This window comes from Saccopteryx bilineata, chromosome 2 (genome assembly GCF_036850765.1).
Source record: "Saccopteryx bilineata isolate mSacBil1 chromosome 2, mSacBil1_pri_phased_curated, whole genome shotgun sequence".
Taxonomy (NCBI): Eukaryota; Metazoa; Chordata; class Mammalia; order Chiroptera; family Emballonuridae; genus Saccopteryx; species Saccopteryx bilineata.
The window spans coordinates 248,117,542-248,143,043 of record NC_089491.1 but is presented as its reverse complement, the minus strand read 5'-3'; the positions used below and the strand labels follow the sequence as shown (position 1 = coordinate 248,143,043).

The following is a 25,502-nucleotide window of genomic DNA, read 5'->3' as shown; positions in this document are numbered from 1 at the left end:
ACTGCAGAAACCCAGTCTTCATTTCAGTTGCCTCAGTGTCTAGAGCCAGCTTCTTCACACTGGGTCCACTCAAGCTCTCGCTGTGTTGGGTGGGTTCCCCTCCAGCAGCAGCTCCCGAATGCTATTTCATGTCTGAGAGGTTGAAAAGGTGCTTGCAGGGCCAGGCCAGTCCAGTTTGCTCTCTGATGAGGGCCCATGTGTTTGCGCCTGATGGCCCCCCAAAGACAGCCAGTTCACATTGTGTGTCCCTTCTACAGAAAAGGACACTGATGCTGAGGGACTGGCCAGAGCAGGATGGAAGGCTGGCATCCTGCCTGACATCAGGGCTGCCTGCAACCCACTGTGGGTCAGTACTCTGTCCAATAAGTGGAAAGGCCCATCTCTGCCCAGGACTATGGTGTTCTAAGTCAGTGTTTTTCAAATGCCAGTCCGCCAGGAATTTCGTGCCAGCCCAAGAAAGAGCTTAAGAGTTAATCACCCTGATGTATGAAAATGATAGACCCAATGATCTTATTTGAATACACTTATGCTCAGGGTGATTTCTGCCTTAGCAGTCCCCGAAATAATTCTATTTTCACCAGTTCTTAAGTGTAAAAAGGTTAAAAACCACCATTTCTAGTCATCACATCCCCTCTGTCCCCTCCGTTGCTTGTCAGTGCTGGTCCCCTGGCTGCCTGGAGAGTCCTGCCCACAAACTACACCCCAGCCTCACCAACTTGGCAGCTGGAAGTTTCTGAGGATTAAATACGAGGGATGGAGAAGTATGACCTTTTAGTCCAGAATATTCTAGGCCATCAAGGAGCCAAGTCCATTTTGGAATGTGCTGGAGGGTTCCAGTCCTGGATGGTTGGAAGAGGAGGTTAATGTGCTCTGACTTGTTTGTCTCACTTCACCCTCACTGCCATCCCTTCTCCTCCCGTCTCACAAGGTGTTTTTCTTTCATTACTGCAGTAATTGAACTGAAGGCGGAGGATCGGAGCAAGTTTCTGGACGCGCTTGTTTCCCTCCTGTCCTGAGAGTGAGTTGTGGGGGTGGGGGTGGGGGGTGCACCACCAGCACTGCCAGAGGCTCTTCCTGATTCCTGCTGTGGTTTCCCTGCTCTTTTCCTCCCAAGCCAGGGTTTCAGATTAAAGTGGGGCTCCTGAGATTTGGGGCCAACACAGTTTTCCCAAGAATTTGTCTGTGCTGGCAGCATTACCACAATGAGGCTTTTGGGGAGCTAATTGCATTAAGTTCCTGTGACCCCTTCAGAAACAGCCAGCATTTGCTTTCTTCCCAACCACACTGCAGGCTGGGCAATAGCCAGGGACATGCCGGCCTCCTGTCACTACCAGGACTGAGGGCGCCCCTATGGGGCTTCGTTGCCCCTCCGGCCTGGCTTCAGGCCCTGTACTCTCTCATGTGCTTGACTTTTGAGAAAGCAAAGCTGTTGTCAGCCACTCAGCTGAGAATTAAAAAATGTCACTCTCTGCGAGCCTGTACCAGCATGTGACTGTAACTGACAGACCTCTTTTCTGCAGGGCTTCTCAGGATGCAGGTCACAGCTGACTAGGTCAACAGGCTGCTCTCGGTCTAGTGACCAATTCTCAGCATAGCCTCCCCCCCACACACACACAGTGGATGCCTACACCCAGCTCTGTGTTCCCCTGAGCCTAGGTTGGCTAGGCCACTGCTGTGGCAGATGGGCCTCTGATGTAGGAGGATCCCCTCATGCTGGCTCAGGGTCCTGCTGCTTCCCCATCACGGTGAGCTGGCAGCTGAGAGAGCAGGTGCCCTTCCCCTATTGGGGTCCAGTGGGCTCTGCTGAGAATGGCATAGGGGCCCCGGAGGACTCCACAGTCCTCTCAGGCTGGGTAGGGCACACAGGTTTCCTGTTTGAGAGGGGCTCTGCAGTCATACCCTTAGGGTCTTCAGCGAGGTCTGTTTCCACATCTGAAATGGGGCTGATCCTTCTTAGACAAGTGCTGAGCCTTAGCACAGGCCTTAGGGTGGGGGCAGAGGTATGAGTTTATGACCCCACCCCGCGAGTGGAGGAGGCTACTCCAGAGCAGCAGCCTGGCATGTCAGGGAAGACTCAGGCACTGAGTTTACTTTGGGGAGACATCAGAACTGTTTGACATTTCTTTCTTTTTTTCTTTTTCAGAGTTGAATTTCTTCTGAAGTGACCACCTTCTCCTTATTTATATTAATAGGCTTTTATTTAGATTGTAAGTTATGGACATTGTTTTAAGTGAAAGGACCAGTTTTTAATGGAATAAAATGCTTATTTTAGCTTTGGTGTCCCAACGTTTGCTGCAGTCACAGGGCCCGCACTTAGTTGTGCCCTGAGCCTTCTGTGAGTTCCTAAGAGCCTTGATCCTGTGCCCTCAGGCACAGCAAGAAATCAGCACGGGTAGGGATTGTTGGGATAGCAGTGGGCAGAGGCTTGGGCCTGAGCATCCAGGCATCCATACAGCACCTGTGCTGACCACTACCCAGCAATGCCAGCCAGAACCTGGCTCCGTCCACTCTCCCACCACTTCCTCCTGTCCCTCCTTGCCTTGGTAGCATCTCAAGTTAACCTCCACCATGTCCCACTCCCAGGATCACTCCCACCTCCATCCCTGGGCTGTCATCTTACTCTCCAGCATCTATCTATGTATCTGTCTATCCCTGCACCACCAGCCCCACAGGTGCACAGTGAGGCCCGAAGCCAGGAAGGGTGAGGCTGGCTGAGGGGTCCCCCACTGGAGACATGACTCTTGCAGCTTCACCTGCATTTTGGTTACAGAAGGTCCAAGTTGGACAGCACCTCAGCGACCTCCTAAGTCTTCAGAACAAAGTTTTCAGGAGAGCCATGGGATTGGCTGGTCCCACTCTCCCAGAGGAAAGGATGCTCCCGCTCCCATCCAGTCCTGCCCTTTGGGAAGTCTCGGGTACTTCACCTATTTCAGGGGAGGAGACAGCTGTTCATACAAGTGGCTGAGCTTGTCTGTGGCCACCACCTGGGTGCCAGGGAAGCAGGCAGGCTGTGGGAACATGGCCACCTGGGTGTAATACGTGCAGCTTTGGACAGATGGAGGCAGAGTAGTTTGAGCAGGCTTTAAGTTGGTGGCGGGAATCCTGAAAGAGTGGCCTGGAAGTGATGTGGTTGTGTGTGTGGTCAGGTCTCAAGTCAGTCCTTGGGAAGGGTAGTGGCCGCAGTGGGGTTGGCTGCAGTGACAGCCAGCATCTCTCCTGACTTCTGGCAGTGGGGTTTGCCCCTGCTCTTCCTGCCATGGGTCAGGAGGCAGCGGCCTGGCTTTCCAGGGCTTGCCCTCAAGCTGGCAGTTTATAAAAGCTGGGGCTGTGCAGTTGCCATTCAGAACCCCAGCTGATGCCTGGGGCCTGAACAAGTTGGAGAGCTATGGGTTTGTGTAGGACCCAGACTCTGCTCCTGGCCAAACACCGTGTATTCAGCATTAGCTGTCTTCAGCAGCAAGGAGCAGCAGTGCAAGGACCAAGATGGCAGACTCCCACACTCAGGAACTATTCTTGGTTCCTGTAGCATAGGCCATGCGAGGCCTACTGAGGCCCTCTGTGGTATGCAGCCCATCCCACTGCAGCTCATCCCTTTGTTGGGAACTCAGGCCACCAGATGTTTTAGCTTCCCTGGAAGTCCCACTCACGGGCTTTGCTGCAGTCACCCCGAGCAGCTCTGAGCCCATATCCTCTGTTCACCTCTCTCCCGCAGCCCAAGAGGCCTGACCAAACCTGGGAGACATTGCCGCTGGACATGACCCAGGCATTTCTGGACAGGCCTCCGACCCCTGAGACCAGGGTTGGAAGCAGATGCCAAGCCTTCCTGCTGGCCAGGCTTAGAATGCCTCCCTTGCTCCTATCCACTGCTTTCCTGCCCTAGCTTTTGGCAGAAGGTAAAAACGCATTAATTTCAAGTGCCCAGGACTGAGAGCAATGAACTCTTGGTTGCTGTAACAGCTCTAGTTTGCTCTGCTCTCCTGGGACTCCCTTACTGCCAGGTCCCTGACAAGGGCCAGCATGGCTCCTAGGGGTCCCACCCACAGAAGGAAGGTCACACAGGGTACTCCCAGCAGATGCTGATGGTTGGCACAAGTCTGGGATGGTTATCAGGTTGGGTATAGTCTCACAGAAGGCTGGCAGTACAGCCAGGACAGAGGGGTTGGAGCTGAGCCTGGGCACTCTCCAGGCAACTGGCCATGGGGCCTCCTGCCCATGACAACATGCTTGTCGACCTGCAGCTCTGCTGGAGCCCAGCCAACATCCTGTATTCACTCCTGTTCCCACTGCATCATTGGCAGAAAGGGTCCAGTTGGTGTACAGATGTCTGTGGCCATTTGATGTGACCCAGAGACAGGCGAGCTGGTCAGGTAGGTGGAAAACCTGCAGCCTGTGGAGCCCAGCATCTAAGCAAAGCCAGCAGCCTGGCAGCCCACCCTCAGCACTTCCTGCATCCCAAGCCCCACCACTGGCTTGGGGGGAGGGGCCCAACCAGCATCCTCTGCTGGGGTCTCAACCCTCCTCCCTCCTCACTTAGGTCCCATGACTCAGGTTCTCTGACTACAGCACCTTCCTGGGTTGCGAGCTGTGGCTGTTTCCTACCCAGCAGGAAGGTGGTCAGGTAGCAGGGAGAACCTGAGAAAAGGCTATGGGTGAGGTCATAGGACTCTAGAGCCAGCAGTGGGAGGATCCCATAAGAGCCTTTCAGGGAGAAGTCTGTGGGTGAGTGTATGAATGGGGGCTGCTGGGCACAGGTGGTGACTGGACAGACAACACAACACAGGTGGGAGGATATTCAAATCATTTACTAAAATTCTTACCCTCCTCCAAACTGCGAAGGAGGTCAGGGCCACAGCCCCACATTCAGGATCTTCTGCGCCTGGGGAGCCTCTGGGTGGAAGGGGGGTGGTCCAGACGACGTCTCTTGGACCCCCTTGGCTCAAGCCTTCTGATGGGGTAAAGGCCAGCTGTACACATCCTTCAGGCAACCCAGGCAGGGGGTCCCGACCTCTCAGTTTGTCCCTCTGGAATCAGCAGGAGCCACTGGAAAGTACAGTGGCACCCAAAACCACTAGGGACAGGAAGAGAAGTGGCATCTTTAGTCCAGTGCCCACACAGCCAAGGAACCCGCGCCCCACCCACATCGGAGCTAGCACTGCCCACAGAAAAAGAAACCGAGCAAGTCCTCTCAAGTGCCTGTGGCCTGTTCAGAGCAGGCAGGGAACCGCCCAGGGCCCAGCGAGTGGCGGTGGGAATGGACCAACTGCGGGGGCGAGCAGGGTTCCATTAATGGGCCGCGTTGCGCGGATCGCGTGCGTGGCTTGGCTCAACGGACGCCTCTGTCCATGCAGAGCTCCTTAGTCCAGTTCGTGAGCGTGGCTGGCACGACGGGCCCCGACGGGCCCGGTGCTCTCAGACGTAGTTCTTCTTGTCATAGTCGCCGCTTGCCGCGGGCCGCCTCGGCGCCGAGTACTTGACCGGGAAGCTGAGGTCGGGGCGGCCGGCGCAGACCCAGGCGCCGCAGCACACGAGGCCACCGCCGCACATAAGCAGCGCCGAGGCTGCCCAGCCGATGTACAGCGCCGCGCCCAGTTCGTACTTGTTCGACATGGGCACATTCGGGTCGTAGAATTCGCGGATCACGATATTGGCGAACCAGCACAGCGGCACCAGCGCCAGTAGCCCGCAGAGCGCGTAGAGCGCTCCGCCTGTGAGAGCCACGCGCGCCTTGCCAGGACCCGGGGCCACGCAAGTGGTGCACTGCGCGCCTGCCAGGGTTACGATAAGCGCGACGAGCGCCAGCAATACGGCTCCCACGGTGAGCGCCCTCGCTGCTTGCACCTCGGTTTTCAGCGCCAGCACAGACTCATACACCTTGCATTGCATGTGCCCCGTGCTCTGCACCACGCACGACATCCACAGCCCCTTCCAGGTGGTCTGCGCCGTCACGATGTTGTGGTCCAGGAAAGCGGTCACCTGCCACATGGGCAGCCCGCACGCCAGGATCAGGCCCACCCAGCCCATCAAGCACAGCACCAGGCCGAGAATCTCCAGCGCCGCCGACCCCATGGCTGGAGGTGAGACGCTAGCCGGACGGCCCCGGGACCTCCGCGGGGGCGCGGCGGTGCCTCGGCGGAGCAGATCCACACCCTCTATGGATCCTGATGCCTTTGCGCCCGCGCGACCAGCTCACCGTCCTCTGTCGGCTCGCCACCCCCCCCCTTAGCCTGCAGCACAACTTCGCATCTGCGGGAATCTCCCGGGGTCCTTCCCATTTGAAGGTTCCGGGGGCGGGCTGGGGTCCGGCCCCCTGGCCCAAGCAGCCAATCCGTGCATGAGTCATCTGCCCACAGCCAATCACGACGCTTTGCAGCGCAGGAAAATAAATGAGCGTGAGGGTAGCGGAGGACCACTCCCCGCGCAGCGGTCGCTCCCAAGCCGGTACCGGATTTGTCTCGTCGAGGCCGAGCGCGTTCCGAGTTGACCTGGGGCAGCTGCATGCTCGGCCCTGGGGCCACCTCCCTGTTTGTCCTCACCTCGCCATTTCAGAAGCTGTAGGATCCTCAACTTCCCCCGCACTTCCCGGAATGAGCCTGATGGTCTCTACCTCGGGCCAGCTCCACTTTTCCTGGCCAACGTCTGCGGGAGTCGCCACCGTCACCACCACATAGAGGCTTGCGTGGAGGACTCTCACGGCCTCTTCTCCTGGGTTACCCAAGTACAGCTTGGCCTATTCCTCCAGGAAGCTCACCCTGGAGTCTAACCCGACTCAGGCCCCTTCATCGCATTCTTACTGCGCAGTGCACTTCTTGAGTCTTGGCGCTTGTCTCTCCCACAGGCTGAGAGGCCAGGCAGGATTGTGCGAGTCAGGCTGGCCTCCTGCCCCGTCCAAGGTCCTGCCCAACTGTTAATTGACTCCCTTGGGCCTGAGGCTTCAGCACAAAGCGGGCAGCACAGGCACAGTCTTGGGTGATCCCCCCCATTCTGCTCCTGCTGCAGAGACTTCCCAGACTTCCCAGACTTCCCAACTTTCTACGGGACAGCTCCTCTTCCTGAGATGCTGCCCATCCCCCATTCTGGGAGGCCCAGCTCAGGATACCACTTCAGGAAGTCCCCAGTGTTCCCCAGTGACCCAGCATATAGGTTGTACTCCTGGAGCAGCCGGTGGCCCTGGCTCCAGGCCTACTCTGGCCTTCAGACAGGAGAGACTCAAAGAGACAGAGGGGCTATGCTCTGACCTCCCACCAGTGGTAATCCTGGCACCCCAGCCCCCAGGCCGCCCTCCGGAAGCCAACTTGGAGTTTCCTGGCCAGGAGGAAGAGCCCCCATCCTCGCTGGAGGAGGGAGGTGCGGGATTTCCGGGTATTCTTCTGCACAATGGCCTAGCAGTTTCTCGAAAGGCCCAAAGGGGTGAACACTAGGGCCTCCCTGAGGCTCAGGTGGGGCACCAGGCCCTGCAACCCACAACCCCATGGGGCACTATCCCTTTTCTGGCAGCCCCCTCTCCACAATCTGCCAGCCCCTTTGCTTCCAGCAAAGTTTACTCTGTCCTGGACTGGGGCACCTGGTACTCCTGTGCTCTCCTATAGTCCAAGGTGCTTGGCTTTGCTAAACAGGGCCCTCCCCAAAGAAGACCTGATATTGAGGCCAGCCATACAGCCTGGGAGCTTTGACAAAGCTGTCCCTCCTGAGCCCTGGTTTCTTCTCCTTCCTCAGCTGGCTCTGAGAAAAGGCCAATGCCGTGTCCCTTCAGCATGGGGGGGTAAGGCAGGTTTGTTGGGCTGTGTGGGCAGGAGTGGAATACAGGGGTAAGTTTTACCTTCTTCCTTGCCTCCACCTCACCTCCCAGCACCAAGACTCATTGCCTCCTCCCAGCCATCACCTCACTGGCTGCTACCCTCCTGCTGCAAACTGTGAGCCATCCCCCCTCCACGCTGCAGACCCTCCCGGACATACCCTCTCCCACCCACTCCAGAGGGCCCAGCTGTACCTGTCAATCCTGCTCCCCCTAGCCCAAGTCCAGGGACCTTGCCCAAGGCCCCCTCACCACGCTCCACCCACTGCTTTCTTCCCAGGATGACTGCTGTGGCCTCAGGCTGTCTAACCCCCAACCTTGTCCACTGGGACTGTTCTTCTCAGGGCAGGTTGGCTATCCCAGCAGGCCCCTTCCCTGGCTCACACTCTGCCTAAAACCATCCATGGCTTTCACTGCCCATGGACAAAGTGCTGACTCCTGGGAGTGACCTAGGGTGATGTGTGTCTGGCTATGTTGGGCCTGGTCAGTCTAGCAGCACATACTCCATGCTCCTCCCAGACTTGCCTCCCTCTGGGCCCTAAGGCTGGTCTGTACCTCACCCACAGCCTCTTCTACCTGCAGCGTGTGTCCCTTGGCTTGGGGCCTGCTCATCTTCTGCATTGTGTTGCTGAGGTCACATCCTCTCAGAGGCCATTCTGCCCCATCCCCATCCCCCAGAGGCCCAAGCTGGAACTGTCCATCTACTTGTTGGTTTCTCCCCCCAGTATCCAGGAATGAATCTCAACACAGTGGCCATCTTCATGCATCTGTACCAGGTAGGGGGCTGCCTGCTGCCCCTCCAGAAAATTGGGGTGCAGCTTCATGAGGCTCTCCCCCTTCACCTGCCCACCTACCTCCCTCTCTCTACCACTTTGGGGCCATTCTCCAGCCTGGCACCCCATGGTGCCTCCAGAGATTCCATGACTCTTTGGAGACAGCCTCACAGTATCTTGGGGATCACAGCATCTTGGAGGTGTCAGGTCCCACTTACCACAATCTGACTTCAGAGCCACCACAGAGGGGCCCAGCCCAGACCTGCGTGCGGGCGGAAGTGGGGAGGTATGAGGACAGCCCACCCTTCTTTCCACTCAGAAGGCTCTTCTGACCACTTATTGTGCACCAAGCACATTCTCTAGTGGAGCACAAGCAGGGAGTTCCCACCCTCAACCAGTAACTGAGTAAGGCCCTTTCAGGTGTGCCAGTGGCCTGGGGAAAGAGATAGCAGCATGGTGCAGAGTGATGGCCTCTCTGAGGAGCTGACAGTTCAGCCAAGAAGTTGATGCAATAGCTCAGAGATGGGAAGTGGGTGGAGCTCCAAGGGACAGATGGAAGCTGGCTTGGCGAGGACCTCCAAACCCAAGTTGTTCAGAGAGGATCCGGGGTTGGGCAGGTACGTCAATCCCTGATCTGTGTGGCAAGAGGCTCTCACCAGCCAAGGCCACCTGCTCATCTACAGCCATTGTTCTCTCTCCCAGGGGAAGTGCAGCAGGATCTCATTAATTGTGTCAGGGAAAGGCCTGACTCAGCAGAAAAGCAAAGTTATCTTGAGCAGCTGCTGGCTGACCCCGAGGGTTATCCGGTGACCTTCCAAGGACAACCTAAATTTAGGCTCCAGATCTTAGGGTTGGGGGAAGCTCCTAGTTAAGGGATTTCATTTCAAGGGAAGTGAAAAACAACATTCCTTCTGTCTTGCAGCTTTGAAACAGTTAAGGATGTTTCCTTCATGCAGCAGATGTTTCTTGGAACAAGACAGTGCTCGAAGAGACAGCTCTGGTCCCAGGTGTCACCCTGCCCTGCTCTGGGGGTCTGAGGTGCTCTGTGGGGGCGGGGCACCACACACACTTATGCACAGAGCAGCACCCTTTGACAAACAGCCAGTGAATTTACAATGCAGACTAGTGAGTTGGCTTCTTCTTGTCTTAGTTTCACCATTGGCTACGAAGTCCTACATTGTGAAGTCTGCAAGGTTGGCTTGGAGGCTATTGCTGATCCTGGTTCCTTTGCTGCCATTCCTGAGCACCCTCCAGGTTCCTGAGACATCTTTACAGGCTTCCTTGACTTCACAACTCATCTGACTTTAGTACCATTCCTGAGAGCATTCACCACTTGCTGTTTGTCAGCACTGAAGGGCACTATGGCTTTAACCTTTTCCAGTGGGGGCAAGGAACTTGGAGGTTCACAGAGCCCAGGGGCTGTGTACCTTCACAACTGCACCAGATGGTGGTCTCTGTGTGGCCCAGCCCACATCTCAGGAGCCTGGCAGAGGCCAGCCAAGGCTCTGTGAAATAGCAGCAGTGCCCTCCCTGCCCACCACGTCTCATCTTTCATGCTTGCATTGCCTCTGACACCTCTCTCCCAATCTTTTCCTTTTTAGCTTCTTTCCATCTCTGCATTTTGCAACAATTTTATACTCTCAACACTTAAAATCATAGAGTGATTCTGGACCCTCCTTTTTCATTTAGCATCATATTGTAAACATGTCCGCACTTTGTTAAAAACATCCTCTTGATTATTGTTATTTCTAACTGCCTAGAAGATGGCCTTGGCAGTTGAACAGAGCCAGGATGGAACTGTCTATCTCCACCAGTCCCAGGGTGGGGCCAGGCACAGCCGGGCAGTCTGTTCTGAGGTTCTGTAAAATGGGGCTGATAATGGTCTGGACATCAAAGGATTGTTAAGAGGCTTAGTGGACAGTACCTTGTGGCTCAATGTGGATGCTGGATTGACGTTGATGCTTATTTTGATTATGCAACCTTCCCTCCAGATAGTTTTATAATGACAATTTTTCTATTATAAAAAGTGTTGCTATAAATTATTCATAAGCTTTGGTATTTTGGATGATTTCCTCAGGAAAAATTTCTTGAAGTAAAACTCCTGGCTCACACCCAGAGGATTGTATCACCTAGACCCCTTATCTGAGTATGCATTTCCACTGCTTATCACCAGCGATAGGTAGTCATGGTTTTAAAAGTTTACTAATTGGATAGGTAGAAAATGATATCTTACTTTAATTTGCATTTCTTTAGACAATAATGAGTTTAAAATTTAAAAAATGTTTAATTTTATTTTTCAATACAGTTGACATTCAATATTTTTTTTCAATATTATTTTATACTAGTTTTAGGTGTTAAAGTTTCTTTTCTAATTTATATCATTTTTTTCCTCTTTAATGAATTGTCTATGTACCCACATTGAATATTGATGTTTGGGCCTGACCTGTGGTGGCACAGTGGATAAAGCGTCGACCTGGAAATGCTGAGGTCGCCAGTTCGAAACCCTGGGCTTGCCTGATCAAGGCACATATGGGAGTTGATGCTTCCAGCTCCTCCCCCCCTTCTCTCTCTCTGTCTCTCTCTCTCTCCTTCTCTCTCTCTCCTCTCTAAAAATGAATAAATAAAAAGAAATTTAAAAAAAGAATATTGATGTTCGTCTCACTATTTATGTTAGAAACATTACTTGCTATCACATTATGTGGCACATCCTTTTGCCATTTGCTACCTAATCTATTAAATGATTTTTTTCAGGATGTAATAGATGTTTAAATTTTTGAGTATTTAAATCTGTTAGCCTTGGCCAGTTAGCTCAGTTGGTTAAGAGCATCGTCCTGAAACAACAAGGCTGTGGGTTTGATTTCCCATCAGGGCACACATGGGAAACACCCAAAAAATGCATGATGAAGTGGAACAACAAATTTTTCCCTTCCCCCTTCCCTCTTTCTTTCTTTCTCCTTCCTTCTTTCTCCCTTTCTTTCTCTGTCTCTCTAAAAATCAATAAAAACTAAGCCCTGACCAGATAGCTTGGTTGGTTGGAGCATCATCCCAGAGTGTGGAGGTTGCTCAATATTCCTGTCTCTCTCTTCCTGCCTATCTCAAACAAACAAACAAACAAACAAACAAATCTATTAAGGTTTTCCCTGTGTGGTTTCTATCTTTTTTTTTTTTTTTTTTTTTTTTACAAAGACAGAGAGAGAGAGTCAGAGAGAGGGATAGACAGGGACAGACAGACAGACAGGAACGGAGAGATGAGAAGCATCAATCATTAGTTTTTCATTGCGCATTGCAACACCTTAGTTGTTCATTGATTGCTTTCTCATATGTGCCTTGTCCGCGGGCCTTCAGCAGACTGAGTAACCACTTGCTCGAGCCAGTGACCTTGGCTCAAGCTGGTGAGCTTTTGCTCAAACCAGATGAGCCCTCACTCAAGCTGGCGACCTTGGGGTCTTGGATCTGGGTCCTCTGCATCCCAGTCCGACGCTCTATCCACTGCGCCACCGCCCAGTCAGGCTCTATCCTTTTTTTTTTTTTAACCATCAAAAAATCCTTCTATATTCAGAAGATACAAATTAAGTTATATTTTCTTAGGGTTTTTTTTTCTGCCTCTCCTCATGCCTAGGAGAACTTCTATTTCTGACCAAGGTGAATGGGTCTAATAGCAGATTAGAGTTTTGCTCAACCTTGAAATGGGTGGAGGGCAGAGGAAATAATTAGTAACTTTGAAAATAGAACAATAGGATTATCACATCTAAACAAGACAGTGCATGTAGACTACAAAAAAAAAAAAAAATAGATCAGAGCCTCAGGAAATGTGGAATCAAAACAGAAGACCTAACATCCATGTCATTGCAATTCCAAAAGGACAGGAGAAAGAGGTTGGAAATAAGAAGTACTTAAATAATATCTGGAAATTTCCTAAATTTAGCAAAAAGGAAAGAAAAAAAGAAAACTCCTACAGATTTAAGATGTTACCCAAATCCCAATCAGGATAAACCCAAAGAAATACACCCCAAGACACAACATAATTAAAATTTAAAAATTAAAAAAACCCTGAAAACTAAGGCCAAAAACAAATATTGAAAGGAGCTATACAGCCTGACCAGGCAGTGGCACAGTGGATAGAGTGTTGGACTGGGATGCGGAGGACCCAGATTCGAGACTCCGAGGTCTCCAGCGTGAGTGAGGGCTCATCTGGTTTGAGCAAAGCTCACCAGCTTGGACCCAAGGTTGCTGGCTCGAGCAAGGGGTCATTCGGTCTGCTGTAGCCCCACAGTCAAGGCATATATGAGAAAGCAATCAATGAGCAACTAAGGTGTCGCAACGAAAAACTAATGATTGATGCTTCTCATCTCTCACAGTTCCTGTCTGTCTGTCCCTATCTGTCCCTCTCTCTGACTCTCTCTCTGTCTCTGTAAGAAAAAAAAAAAAAGAAAGGAGCTATATAAAAAAGGACAATTCAGAAATTAAACAACTGAGGATTTCTCATCAGAACATGGAGACCAGAGAAAGTAGCACTTTTTTTTAAGTGCTGGAAGGAAAAACTGTCCACCCAGAATTTACTATCTAGTGAATATAATCAGGAATGAAGGAAAGATATATACTCAGATGAAAGAAAACTAAGAGAATTTGTCATCAGCAGATGTGCTTTAAAAGAATGGCAGAAAATCTTCAAACAGGAAATGGTAAAAGGAATCTTGAAACATCAGGAAGGAAGAAAGAATACGGTAAGTAAAATCCTGGTAAGTACAATAGACTTTTCTTCTCCTCTTGAGTTTTCTAAATTATGTTTAATGATTGAAGCAAAAATTATTACACTGACTAAAGTTGTTCTCAATGTATGTAGAGGAACTATCTAAGATAATTATAGTATAAAGAGAGGAGGGTAATTAATAGGACATAAAGGGAGTTAAGTTGTCTATACTTCATAAAATGTTAATACCAGTAGACTTTGATGAGTTTTGTTTATATAATATAACCTTAGAACAGCCACTAAAAAGCTATGTAGATATACTTAAACATACTATAGATAATTCAAAATTAAAATTTAAAATATGTCCAAGTAAACCACATGAAGGTAGGAAAAAGTAAACAGAGAAACAAGAAAAGATAGAACAAACAGAAAACAAATAAAATGGCAGACTTAAGCCTTATCATATAAATAATTACATTAAATATAAATTATCTAAATATAGCAATTAAACAACAAAGATTGGTAAACAAAAAAAATATGTTGACCCAGATATGTTATTTAAAAGAAATTTACTTCAAATACAATGGCGTGTAGGTTGAAAGTAAACATGAATCAAATAAATGTAGGAGTGGCTATATTAAAGTCAGATAAAGTAAAATTCATTAAGCAAATTACCAGGGAACAAGAAAGACATTACATAATGATAAAACGGTCAACCCATCAAGAAGACAAAGCAATACTAAATGTATTTGCACCAAAAAACAGAGTTAGAAAATATTTGATAAAATTGAATGGAAAATAGATAATTTGACAGTTATAGTTGAAACTTCCACACTTTTCTCTCAACAACTGATAGAACTAGATGAAAATTTAGCAAGAAGAGAGAAAAACTCAGCAACATCATTAAACAACAGGATGTAGTTAACATTTGTATAACACTACCCAACAACAGCAGAATACACATTCTTTTTAAGTGCCCAGAGAACCTATGCCAAGACAGACCATAGTCTGGGCCACAAAAAATCCTCAAAATCAATGAAAGCAAAACTTGGTTCTTTGAAAAAGTCAACAAAACTAACAAATTTTTAGCTAAATTGACCTTTAGAAAAGGAAGACAAAGTAATGAAATCAGGAATGAAATAGGAGATATTGCTAATGACATCTTGCTAATAATAAGTAATAATAAGAGAGCAATTGTATGCCACCAAGTAGATAACCTAGATAAAATGGACAAGTTCTTAGAAACACAAACTACCAAACCTGACTCAGGAAGAATCAGGAAGTTAAGAGATTGAGTTAATCATTTAAAAAAATTTCCAACAAAGAAAAGTCCAAGACCAGATGGTTTCACTAATAAATTTTACCAAATGTTAAAAGAATAACTAACATCAATCAATTTTAAATTCTTACAAAAAAAATGGAACAAGGAGAATACTTCCCAACTCACTCTATGAGGCCAGAATGGCCCTGATCCAAAGTCAGACAAAGATAGCCCAAGAAAACTACAACCAATAACTTTTATAAATAGAGATGCAAAAAGACTCAACAATATATTAGCAAACTGAATCCAACAACACATAAAAAAAGACTATACAACATGACCATAAGGAATTTATTCCAATAATGCAATATTGTTTTAACATCCAACTATACACACCACATCAACAGAATCAAGAACAAAAACAATGGTGTTACATTGAGTTGAACACTTGAAATCTGTATGGTTTTGTGAACCAATGTCATCCTAATAAATTAAATAAATAACATGTAAAAAAAGAATGAAAAAAATATGACTATTTCATTTGACACAGAGAAAGCATTAGACAAATCTAACATCCTTTCTTGATAAAACACACAGCAAACAAGGAACAGAATGGCTCTTCTTCCATCCAATAAAAGGCATCTGCAATGATGAAAGACTGAACACTTTCTAAGATCAGGAGCAGGACAAGGATGTCTGCTCTCATTACTTCTATTTAGTTGTGTTGGAGGTTTTAAACAAGTCAGTTAGTTAGGCAAGAAAATAATTAAAAGGCGAAGACTGAAAAAGAAGAAGTAAAATCATTACTATTTAGAGATGAAATGATATTTCATATAGGAAATCCTAAACAATCCAGTAAATATTATTAGAATAAATAAACAAGTTTATCAGGGCTATAGGGTACAAAAAACAATTGTGTTTCTATACACTAGCAATGAACAATGTGAAAATAAAGTTAAGAAAAGTTAGTTACAATAGTATTTGAAAGAATAAGATGCCTTTATTCTATTAGCTTTTATTCCTATTTTTGTTCTTTTTTTCTTATTATGAATGAATTAAATTTTATTGGGGATTTTTTTTTTTTTGTATTTTTCTGAAGTTGGAAATGGGGAGGCAGTCAGACAGACTCCCGCATGTGCCTGACCGGGATCCACCCGGCATGCCCACCAGGGGGTGATGCTCTGCCCATCTGGGGCGCTGCTCTGTTGCGACCAGAGCCACTCCAGCGCCTGAGACAAAGGCCATGGAGCCATCCCCAGTGCCCGGGCCATCCTTGCTCCAGTGGAGCCTTGGCTGTGGGAGGGGAAGAGAGAGACAGAGAGGAAGTAGAGGGGGAGGAGTGGAGAAGCAGATGGGCACTTCTCCTGTGTGCCCTGGCCGGGAATCAAACCTGGGACTTCTGCATGCCAGGCCGATGCTCTACCACTGAGCCAACCGGCCAGGGCCTATTGGGAATTTTTTTTGCATCTATTGCAATAGTACTGTAGTTTTCTTCCTTTGTTCTGTTTATATGATGATTCACATTATGTAATTTTATGCTACACCAACCTTGCATTCTGGGATAAACCCAACTTGGCTGCGATAATTCATCTTTCTTATACATTATTGGATTCAATTTGCATCAGTGTTCATGAATGAATTTTACCAGTACTTTTATTTCTTGTCCTGTTCTTGTTCAGTTTGCATATTAAGATTGCATTAGACTTGTGAAAAGGACATGAATGTTTCCTATTTTTCAATTCTCTGAAATAAGTTGTACAAGATTGGAACAATCTGTTTCTTGAAAGGTTGAATTTGATAGCAAAGCTATTTGAACACAGGGGAGGGGTAGATTTCAAATTACTGATTACATTTCTTTCATTGTATGACAATTCAATTTGTGTGTGTGTATGTGTGTGTGTGTGTGTGTGTGTGACAGAGACAGAGAGAGGGACAGATAGGGACAGACAGGAAGGGAGAGATGAGAAGTATCAATTCTTTGTTGCGGCACCTTAGTTGTTTATTGATTGCTTTCTCATATGTGCCTTGACCAGGGAGCTACAGCAGACCAAGTGACTCCTTGCTCATGCCAGCGACCTTGGGCTCAAGCTGTTGAGCCTTGCTCAAACCAGCAACCTCGGGGTTTTGAATCTGGCTCCTCCGCGTCCCAGTCTGACGCTCTATCCACTGTGCCACTGCCTGGTCAGGCAGCAATTCAAATTTTAAAATTTCTTTTGGATTCCATTCTGGAAAACTGTTTTCTAAGAAACTACCCAGTTTATCAATTTGGCATAAAGTTGACTAATAGCCTCTTATATCTCTGTTCACTCGCTGGCACATTTATGGTTAAATCCCCTTTGTTTTCCTAGTGTTTTTTATTGTGATACCTCTTTTTCTTGTTAATATTGCCAGAAGTTTGGCTTTTGTTTGTATTTCCAATAGGTCAATTTTGGGCTTTGCTGCCTTAAATTGTGTTTCATCTGATATGAAGACAGCTCACAAGTTCACTCTAGGTCAGTCTTTGCATGGTATCTCTCTCTCCCTTGACCTTCAATATTGTGGGGTTTTTTTCTTTACTTTGTAGGAGGGTCTTCTGTAATTTCAGGCAGCTGGATTTCCCCCCTACAATGTGACAATTTTTTCTTGTATCTGGAGCTTTTGGTCCTTTTGCATTCTCTGTGATTACAACTATCAATATATTAGGATTTATTTGTAACAGCTTATGTCCAAGCTCCCTTTGCCCGCTCCTCCTTTCTGTCTTCTTTTGGATTGATTTTTTGGAGTTTTTTCTCATTCTCTTTTTTCCCTTTTCACTTGATTGGAAATGATGCCTTCTGTTACTATTTTGGTGGCCACCTTCTAAAAGGTAATAACTTCTAACATTAACATCTTTGCTCTTCTCCCCTGAAACATCAAAACTTTAGAATGTTTTAACCCTGTCGCCTGCTGCCAGTTCTCATGCTGTTGTCCCTGATGCCCTGTGACCTGTGATTGTTTTGTATATTCAGGACTAGTGTGCAGGGTGCACTGAAGAGGATCCCCCCACTTTCCCCTCCTCAGACGGCGGCCGCACCCAGCTCTCCAGACAGAGAGCCAAGAGCAGGAAGCAGCTGTAAATACAGCCCGGGCACCCACACTGTTCCCAGGAGCTGGTCCTCAGATCCTATCTTTGCTTAACTTGCCTTTGTTAAACCCCCAGGACTTGGCACCCAGGCCAGGGTTTGCCCAAACAAAGAGTGAGTCAGAGCTGGACATCCAGGGCCAGCCTGACCACGCCAAGGATGTGAGGATGCTGCCTTGGCCCTCAGTCCTTCTCAGAATTAAGAGGATGTCATACCTCCAGACCTGTCCACTTTCCCAGGAAGACTGGCAGGGCCTGGACTGTGCAAATTCACCCCTCAGCTGCCCTTGCTTACCCTTGTAGACATCCCCTTCTCTTCACATTTTCAAGCAGGCAGAGCCAGAATACTCTTATGACTGGCTTGGTTGGGTCCAACTCCTACAGCAAATGCTGGCCAACGAACATCCACAAAACCAAGGTTGCCAACTCAGACTGTGTCTTCCCCTGCTCTCATTCCAGATCCCACAGACTGAGTGATGGGGTGGAGAAGGGCTGGGCAGATGGGAAACTGCCACCTACCTGGAGGCTGGGAGGTCATGGAGAGGAGTCGCCCTTAAAGTGGGCTTAGAAGGACGAGTAGGAGTTCATCAGGGTGAAGGTGGGAATAAGCATTCCTGGACAGGGAGACCCTGGGCAAGAGCAGTAACAGCACTGGGATGGTGGGAGGAAGGATAGAAGGGAACAGTAGAACAACTGAAGCCCCACCCTCACCCCCAACACTGGGTGATGCCTGGAAGAGATCTCACAGGAACAAAGCCAAGAGCCCATGTTTTCAGGAAGTTAATGTTTCTCAAAAGCTATCATTCACAGTAGTCACATAGCCACATCTAGCTGTCAGGAAAGGTAAAATGTAGTCTTTCAGTTGAGTGGCCACAGACTCAGAAGTCAAGGGCCCTGCCATTCCTAGGGTAAAGGGACCATCCCCAGCCATGTGCTGGGCTCTAAGGGCCCATAGATCTCAGAACCAGAGAGGCAGGAGTGAGCCAGAACAGAGTTCAAGACAGTAGACAGAATGCACCTACAGCACTCCCTTCCTCCCACTATAGTGTCCCACTGCATCTATCAGTAAAGATGTTCAAATCTAATAAGCCCCTAATGAGTTTTGAGAGGCTTTGAAGAGTTTTTGGAAGAGAGGAAGGAGACAGAATGAGAAGGAAAGATAAACCAAAGTTGAGGTAAATGCCAACCCCAAGGGCAGATGAGGAGCCATGGTCTTGGGAGGAGGGCTGCAGCTTCCCCCTGAGCTCTAGCAGCCACTGTGTCCCTCCGCAGTAGATGGGATACATACATCATGGCCTATCCGCACAGGAGAATGCTATGCAGCTGTGAAAATGAGCATGGTGGAGCAACACACATTTGTGTGAGTTTTATAGATGCAATGTCAGGTGACAGATTCAGGACCCCAAATTATATGTATACATGATTCTGTGGCAGACTGTATTTTACAAAGATGTCACAAACACAGAAATATCCAAAGATATCTCCTGTCGGACATTCTCTTCTTTTTTAAATTAAATTTAAAATTGTGGCAAGTTGCATATAACTTTAAATTTATTATCTTAATTTTAATTTTTAGGTGTACATTTCAGCAAGGTTGCACATTCACATTGTTGTGCAACCATCACCACCATCTCCCATCCATCTCCAGAAGTCTCTTCATCTTGCAGGACTGAAACTCTAGACTCATTCAACAAAAGCTCCCCATTTTGCCCGGCCCCTGGCAACCACTATTTTACTTTTTGTCTTTATGAGTTTGACTGCTCTAGGGACATATATGTGGAATCAGACAGTATTTGGCCTTTTGTGACTGGCTTATTTCACTTAGCATGATGTCCTCAAAGTTCATCCATCTTGTAGCATGTGTCAGAATTTCGTTCCTTTTTAAGGCTGAATATATGGATGCACCCCATTTTGTTTATCCATCCATCTATCTGTCCGTCCATCCATCCATCAGTGGACACTCGGGTTGCCTCTGCCTTTTGGCTATTGTGAATAATGCTGCTATGAGTATGAGTGTACATGCACCTGCCTTTCTTACAGTAAAATGCTGATGTTCTCCCCATCTAAAGGTATGGTCTATATTCTCTCCCCTAGGACCTGGGATGGCTATGACAGGAATAACATGGGACTTCCAGGCTAGGTTCTAAAGGGCCATCAGCTTCCTCTTTGTCTCCTTCAGCAGCTCCCTCTTGGAGCCCAGACTCTGTGTCGTGAGCAAGCTCAGGTGGATGTAGAGGCCATGTGTGGCTGTTCCAGTTGACAGCTGGCATCAATTACCAGAGATGGAGGGAGAGAGTTCTCAAAGTGACCCCCACCCTTGTGACCACATGCAAGGCCCTGAGCAAAAACCTCTCCGCTGAGTCCAGCACTTGAGATAGAATAATAGAATGATCTTTGTTACAGACCCCTGAGATTTGGGGTGTTTGTTACAGGGATAGATAAGCAGATTAGTTCCTGTAAAGTTTAAAATTAGGCAATATTAAACCATATTGTTAAGGAATGCATATACAGGTGGTAAAAATATAATGAAGAACTGAGACATGATTACCACGAAAGTGAGACTAGCCTCTATCTCCGGAGACAGGTGAGTAGAAAGAACACACAGAGCTTCTAAGGCGACACCTAGGGAGTGACTACATGAATGAATGTTTGCTTTATACTAATTTGTGAAGCTGTATGTTTATTCTGATCAATAAAAAGCTGTGGAAAAAGAGAATGTGTGATCGGAGATATCTTTGGATATTTCTGCATTTGTGACATCTTTGGAAAATACAGTCTGTACATATGGAATCACACATACATACAGCGTGGGGTCTGATAGCTCTCACCCAACATTGCAGCTGTAAAATTCACACAAATGTGTGTTGCTCCACTTTGATCTTTTTCATAGCTGCATAGAGTATTTAGATGATGTGGTTCAGTTCCTGCCAGAAGCCCCCACTGTGCATCGTACAGAGCAGCCTGGCCTTGGACAGGACCACTGCATCCCATAGCTACCTTCCCACTCAGGGCCCAGATTCTGAGAGCAGCAGGCCAGCGTGACCATGAGAGAAACCTATGCCAGCCATCATGATGACTATGCAGTCAACCAGGAAGTACCAAATGGAAGCCAGCTAATAAGAGAACAAAGGCAAACATTAGGAACCTTGACAACATGAAATAATAGTAAAGTACTGCCTGGCAACCACTAATTTACTTTCTATCTCTATGAATTTGCCTGTTCTGGACATTTTATATAAGTGGCATCATATGATATGTGGCCTTTTGTATCTGGCTTCTTTCACTTAGCATAATGTTTTCTAGGTTCATTTATGTTGTAGACTGTGTCAATATGTCATCCCTTTTTATAGCTAAATAACATTCTATTGTATGGATATGCCACATTTTATCTTTTCATCAGTTGATGGATATTTGGGTTGTTTCCATTTTATTATGAATAAAGCTGCTATGAACATTTGTGTACAAGTTTTGTGTGGATATGTATTTTCATTTCTCTTGAGATGTGGAATTGCTGGGTCATATGGTAATCCCACGTGTAAGGACCTTTTTGAGGAACTGCTAAACTTTTCCACAGCAATTAATACCATTTTACCAACAATGTATGAGGGTTCCAATTTCTTTGCATCCATATTGACACTTGTTACTGTTAATTTTTAAAATTATACACATCCTAGTGGAAATGAAGTGGTATCTCATTGTAGTTTTAATGTACATTTCCCTAATGAATAATAATGTTGTGCATCTTTTCATGTGATTATTGGCCATTTGTATATCTTCTCTGAAGAACTGTCAATTCAAATACTTTATTCATTTTTAAATTGGGTTGTTTTTTTATTACTGAGCTGTCAGGATTCTTTCTCTATTCTGTATATTTGACTCTTATCAGATACATAACTTGCAAATATTTCCCATTTGTGAGTCATCTTTTACCTTACTAATGCACAAAAGCTTTTATTTTTGGTGAAGCCCAATTTATCTATTCTTTCTTTGATTGCTTGTGCTTTTGATGTCATCTGTAAGGAAATGTTGCCTAATTTAAGGTTATTTATATTTTAACATATGTTTTCTTCTAAGAGCATTACAGTTTTAGTTCTTACATTAAGATAGTCAATTTTGAGTTAATTTTCATATATGATATGAGGTAGGGTCCAAGTTCATTCTTTGGTAAGTGAATATTCAGTTGTCCCGGCACCATTTGTTGAAAAGACTATTCTTTCCCCATTGAATGGTCTTAGCAGCCATGTCAAAAATCAATTGACTATAAAATATATGGATTTATTTTTGAACTTTCAATTCTATTCTGTCGGTTTATATGTCTATTCTTTTTTTATATAAATAAATTTTTATTTTAATGGGGTGACATCAACAAATCGGGGTACATATATTCAAAGAAAATATTTCCAGGTTGTCATTTAGTTCTGTTGCATACCCATCACCCAAAGAAAGATCGTCCTCCGTCACCCTCTATCCAGTTTTCTTTGTACCTCTCCCCCTCCCCCTCTCCCTCCTTCCCTCCCCCCACCCTCCGTAACCACCACACTCCTGTCCATGTCTCTTAGTCTCGCTTTTATGTCCCACCAATGTATGGAATCCTGCAGTTCTTGTTTTTTTTCTGATTCACTTATTTCACTCTGCATAATGTTATCAAGATTCCACCATTCTGCTGTAAGTGATCCGATGTCATCATTTCTTCTAGCTGAATAGTATACCATGGTGCATATGTGCCCCATCTTCTTTATCCAGTCTTCTATTTTTTTTTTTTACAGTGATTAAAAACCTTTAAGCAAACTCTTGGCCAATACAGCAAGAATCCATAAAAGAGTAGTGTCCTTAACATGTTCACCAAGTCCAAGTTGACCCCATCACCATGCCAAATCCCTGAAAAATGCAACCCAACCACAGTTCAGTCTGTTAGGAGCTGTCACAGGGAGCAGGAGTCCAGGTAAAGTCTGCATGGCACTGGAATTGTTGTCACCATTCTATACTTTGCAGCTCATATCCAAGTCCCAATGACCGCTGCTTATAGCTGGTAATGGTTCAGGTAGACTGGAAAAGCCATTTGCAGCATGCGTGGATATGGAGCTTCTGTTCTCCTCTGCCTGGAGAGATGAGACCAGGTTGCTTTTCCCTGGAGCTCTGCGACTGTGGCTTGGTAAAGAGAACCTTGGGATACACTAAGCTGGGTGGCAAAGGTAGATTCATAATAGAAGTTGGCAAAAGGGGGAAAGAGCTCTAAATTAGGAGTAGGTCCCAGCCTGAAATATGAGTGGGGCATTGAGGTAGGAGGGATAAAGGAAACACTATATATTAAGCAAAGCAGCAGAAAATAGGACTATCAACACCCACAACAGAGATCTTTGAGGGAAGAATAAAAAACCTGACTATTCAGGTAAAACATAGTTAAGTGGCCCTTGTGCAAATGAGATCAGTTTACCTGCTTCTTGGAAGAAATACCCTAGGCTCGTCCACAGTGTCATAGATGGGGCCAACGGCCCTGGGCACCTTCAGCCTTCAGTGGCAAACCCCAGCTTTCTGGGCAAGGTTAGGTCATAGGTGGCTGGAGCAGGGCTGGAAGAGACTGAACCCTCCCTTAGAGGAGCGAGGGGGAAGCCTACCTTCCATTGTCCCTGTTTCCTCACAGCAGAGGCATGTAAGCCTGGCAGGCTTTAGCTCAATGACCTTCCTTTCCACTATTGAAGCAGAACCCAGATGGCATCTTATGAGACCCCTTTGGGGCATTGGAGCCTTTAAGGGTGTATCCTAAAAGCTGGTAGTTCCCCTGATCTCTATTGGGCTTTTTCTGCCTCTAGGTATCTTAATAGCCATGCTCAGAAGATCTCACTGAGGGTGTCTATTCTTTTTTTAAAAAATATTTTAGTTATTGATTTTAGAGACAGGAGAGGGGAGGGGAGAGGAGTTGGAAGCATCAATTCATAGTAGTTGTTCCTCATATGTGCCTTGACCAGGCAAGCCCAGGGTTTCAAACTGGCAACTTCAGCATTCCAGGTTGATGTGTTATCCACTGCACCACCATAGGTTAGGACCGTTCGGTTCTACTTGTCTATTCTAATGCTAGTACTGTACCACACATTTTTTTTTTTTTTTTTTTTTTTTTTTTTTTTTTTTTTTTTTTTTTTTTTTTTTTACAGAGACAGAGAGTGAGTCAGAGAGAGGGATAGACAGGGACAGACAGACAGGAACGGAGAGAGATGAGAAGCATCAATCATTAGTTTTTTGTTGTGCGTTGCAACACCTTAGTTGTTCATTGATTGCTTTCTCATATGTGCCTTGACCGCGGGCCTTCAGCAGACCGAGTAACCCCTTGCTGGAGCCAGCGACCTTGGGTTCAAGCTGGTGGGCTTTCCTCAAACCAGATGAGCCTGCACTCAAGCTGGCGACCTCGGGGTCTCGAACCCGGGTCCTCTGCATCCCAGTCCGACGCTCTATCCACTGCACCACCGCCTGGTCAGGCTGTACCACACAGTCTTGATTACAGTAGTTTCATTTTGTTTTGAAATTGGAAAGTGTGAATCTTCTAACATTGTTCTTGTTCAAAACTGCTTTAACTCTTCTGTATGCCTTTTAATTCTATATAAATTTTAGAATCAGTCTGTTCTTTTTTTTTTAAGGCAGTTAGAATTTGGATAGGAAGTATATTGAATCTGAAGATTAATTTGGGAAGTATTGACATCTTCAAATTAAATCTTCTAGTCTATAACACAGAATCTTTCCATATTTTTCAACAATGTTTTGTAGTTTTATTGCTTTTATTTTAAGCTTAAAATTTATTCCTAAGTATTTTATTCTTTTTGATGATAATATAAATGGAACTGTTTTCTTAATTTCATTTTCAAATTGTTTGTTGCTAGTGTACTGAAGTGTAACTGATTTTGTACATTGATCTTGTATCCTGCAACTTTACTAAACTTATTTATTAGTTCTAAAAGGTTTTCTTTTGGGGGGTAGATTCTTTAGGGTGTCCTATTTATAACATTGTGTCATATGCAAATAGAGATGGTTTTACTTCTTCCTTTCCAATATGGATGACTTTTTTCTTTTTCTTGTCTAGTTGTCCTGCCTACAACCACAAGTACAGTGTTAAGTAGAAGCAGTGAGCATGGATATCCTTGTCTTATTCTTGATCTTAGAAGGAAAGTGTTCCATCTTTCACCATTAAGTATAATGTTAACTGTGGGTTTTTCATAGATGCCCTTTATCAGGTTGAGAAAGTTCCCTTCTTTTCCTAGTTTGTGTGTTTTTATCATGAAAGGGTATTTGACTTTGTCAAAATGCCTTTTCTATGTCTATTGAGATGAGGGTGTGTTTTTCTCTTCTTATCCTATTAATATGATCTATTACATTGATTTTGTATTGATTGATATTGTATGTTAAACCAACCTTGAATTCTTGGAATAAATCCCACTTGGTCATAATGTATAATCTCTTTTAATGTGCTGTTGGACTCAGTTTTCTATCGTTTTGTTGAGAATTCTTGCTTCTACATTCATAGGGATCTTGACCTGTTATTTGTCTTGTGATGTCTTTGTCTGTCTTTGGTATCAAGGTAAACTGACTTCTTAGAATGAGTTAGGAAGTGTCCCCTCCTCTTCTATAATTTTGGGAAAGTTTGAGAAGTGTTGGTGGTAATTCTTGAAACATTTGGTAGAATTCATCAGTGAAACCATGTGGTCCTGGGATTTTCTTTGTTAGAAATTTTGATTACTAACTCAAATTCATCAAATTTGGGAAGATTTCAGCCTTTATTTCTTACTGAGAATCAGCTGTTTTTCCTGAATAAATCTTCCTCAGGTTTCTGAAAGCTTTGGGTTAATTTCCAGATTTTAAGAAAAATAGATCCTGATGATTTTTGCCTATGTTTTCATGGA

General features: G+C 46.2%; 2 protein-coding genes across 3 annotated transcripts in view; one reads left to right on the top strand and one right to left on the bottom strand.

Moving 5' to 3' along the window:
- The window catches only part of CDC45 (cell division cycle 45), a 28,420-nt gene extending 26,159 nt beyond the window's left edge, over positions 1-2,261 (top strand). For both annotated transcript variants that reach the window (XM_066255006.1, XM_066255005.1), the window contains 2 exons: positions 952-1,018; positions 2,144-2,261. In XM_066255006.1, coding sequence (XP_066111103.1) covers positions 952-1,016 — 65 coding nt within the window. In that variant the 3' untranslated portion in view covers positions 1,017-1,018; positions 2,144-2,261. The remainder of the gene's footprint in view (positions 1-951; positions 1,019-2,143) is intronic.
- Positions 2,262-4,784: 2,523 nt separating this feature from the next.
- CLDN5 (claudin 5) lies at positions 4,785-6,260 on the bottom strand. Its single transcript, XM_066259870.1, has one exon. It carries the CDS (start codon positions 6,064-6,066, stop codon positions 5,410-5,412), a length of 657 nt encoding a protein of 218 aa, XP_066115967.1. The 5' UTR covers positions 6,067-6,260; the 3' UTR covers positions 4,785-5,409.
- Between the last annotated feature and the right edge of the window lie 19,242 nt (positions 6,261-25,502).

Coding starts and splice junctions, on each gene's coding strand:
- CLDN5 (XM_066259870.1), bottom strand. CDS start 6,066: ATGGGGTCGGCGGCGCTGGAGATTCTCGGCCTGGTGCTGTGCTTGATG.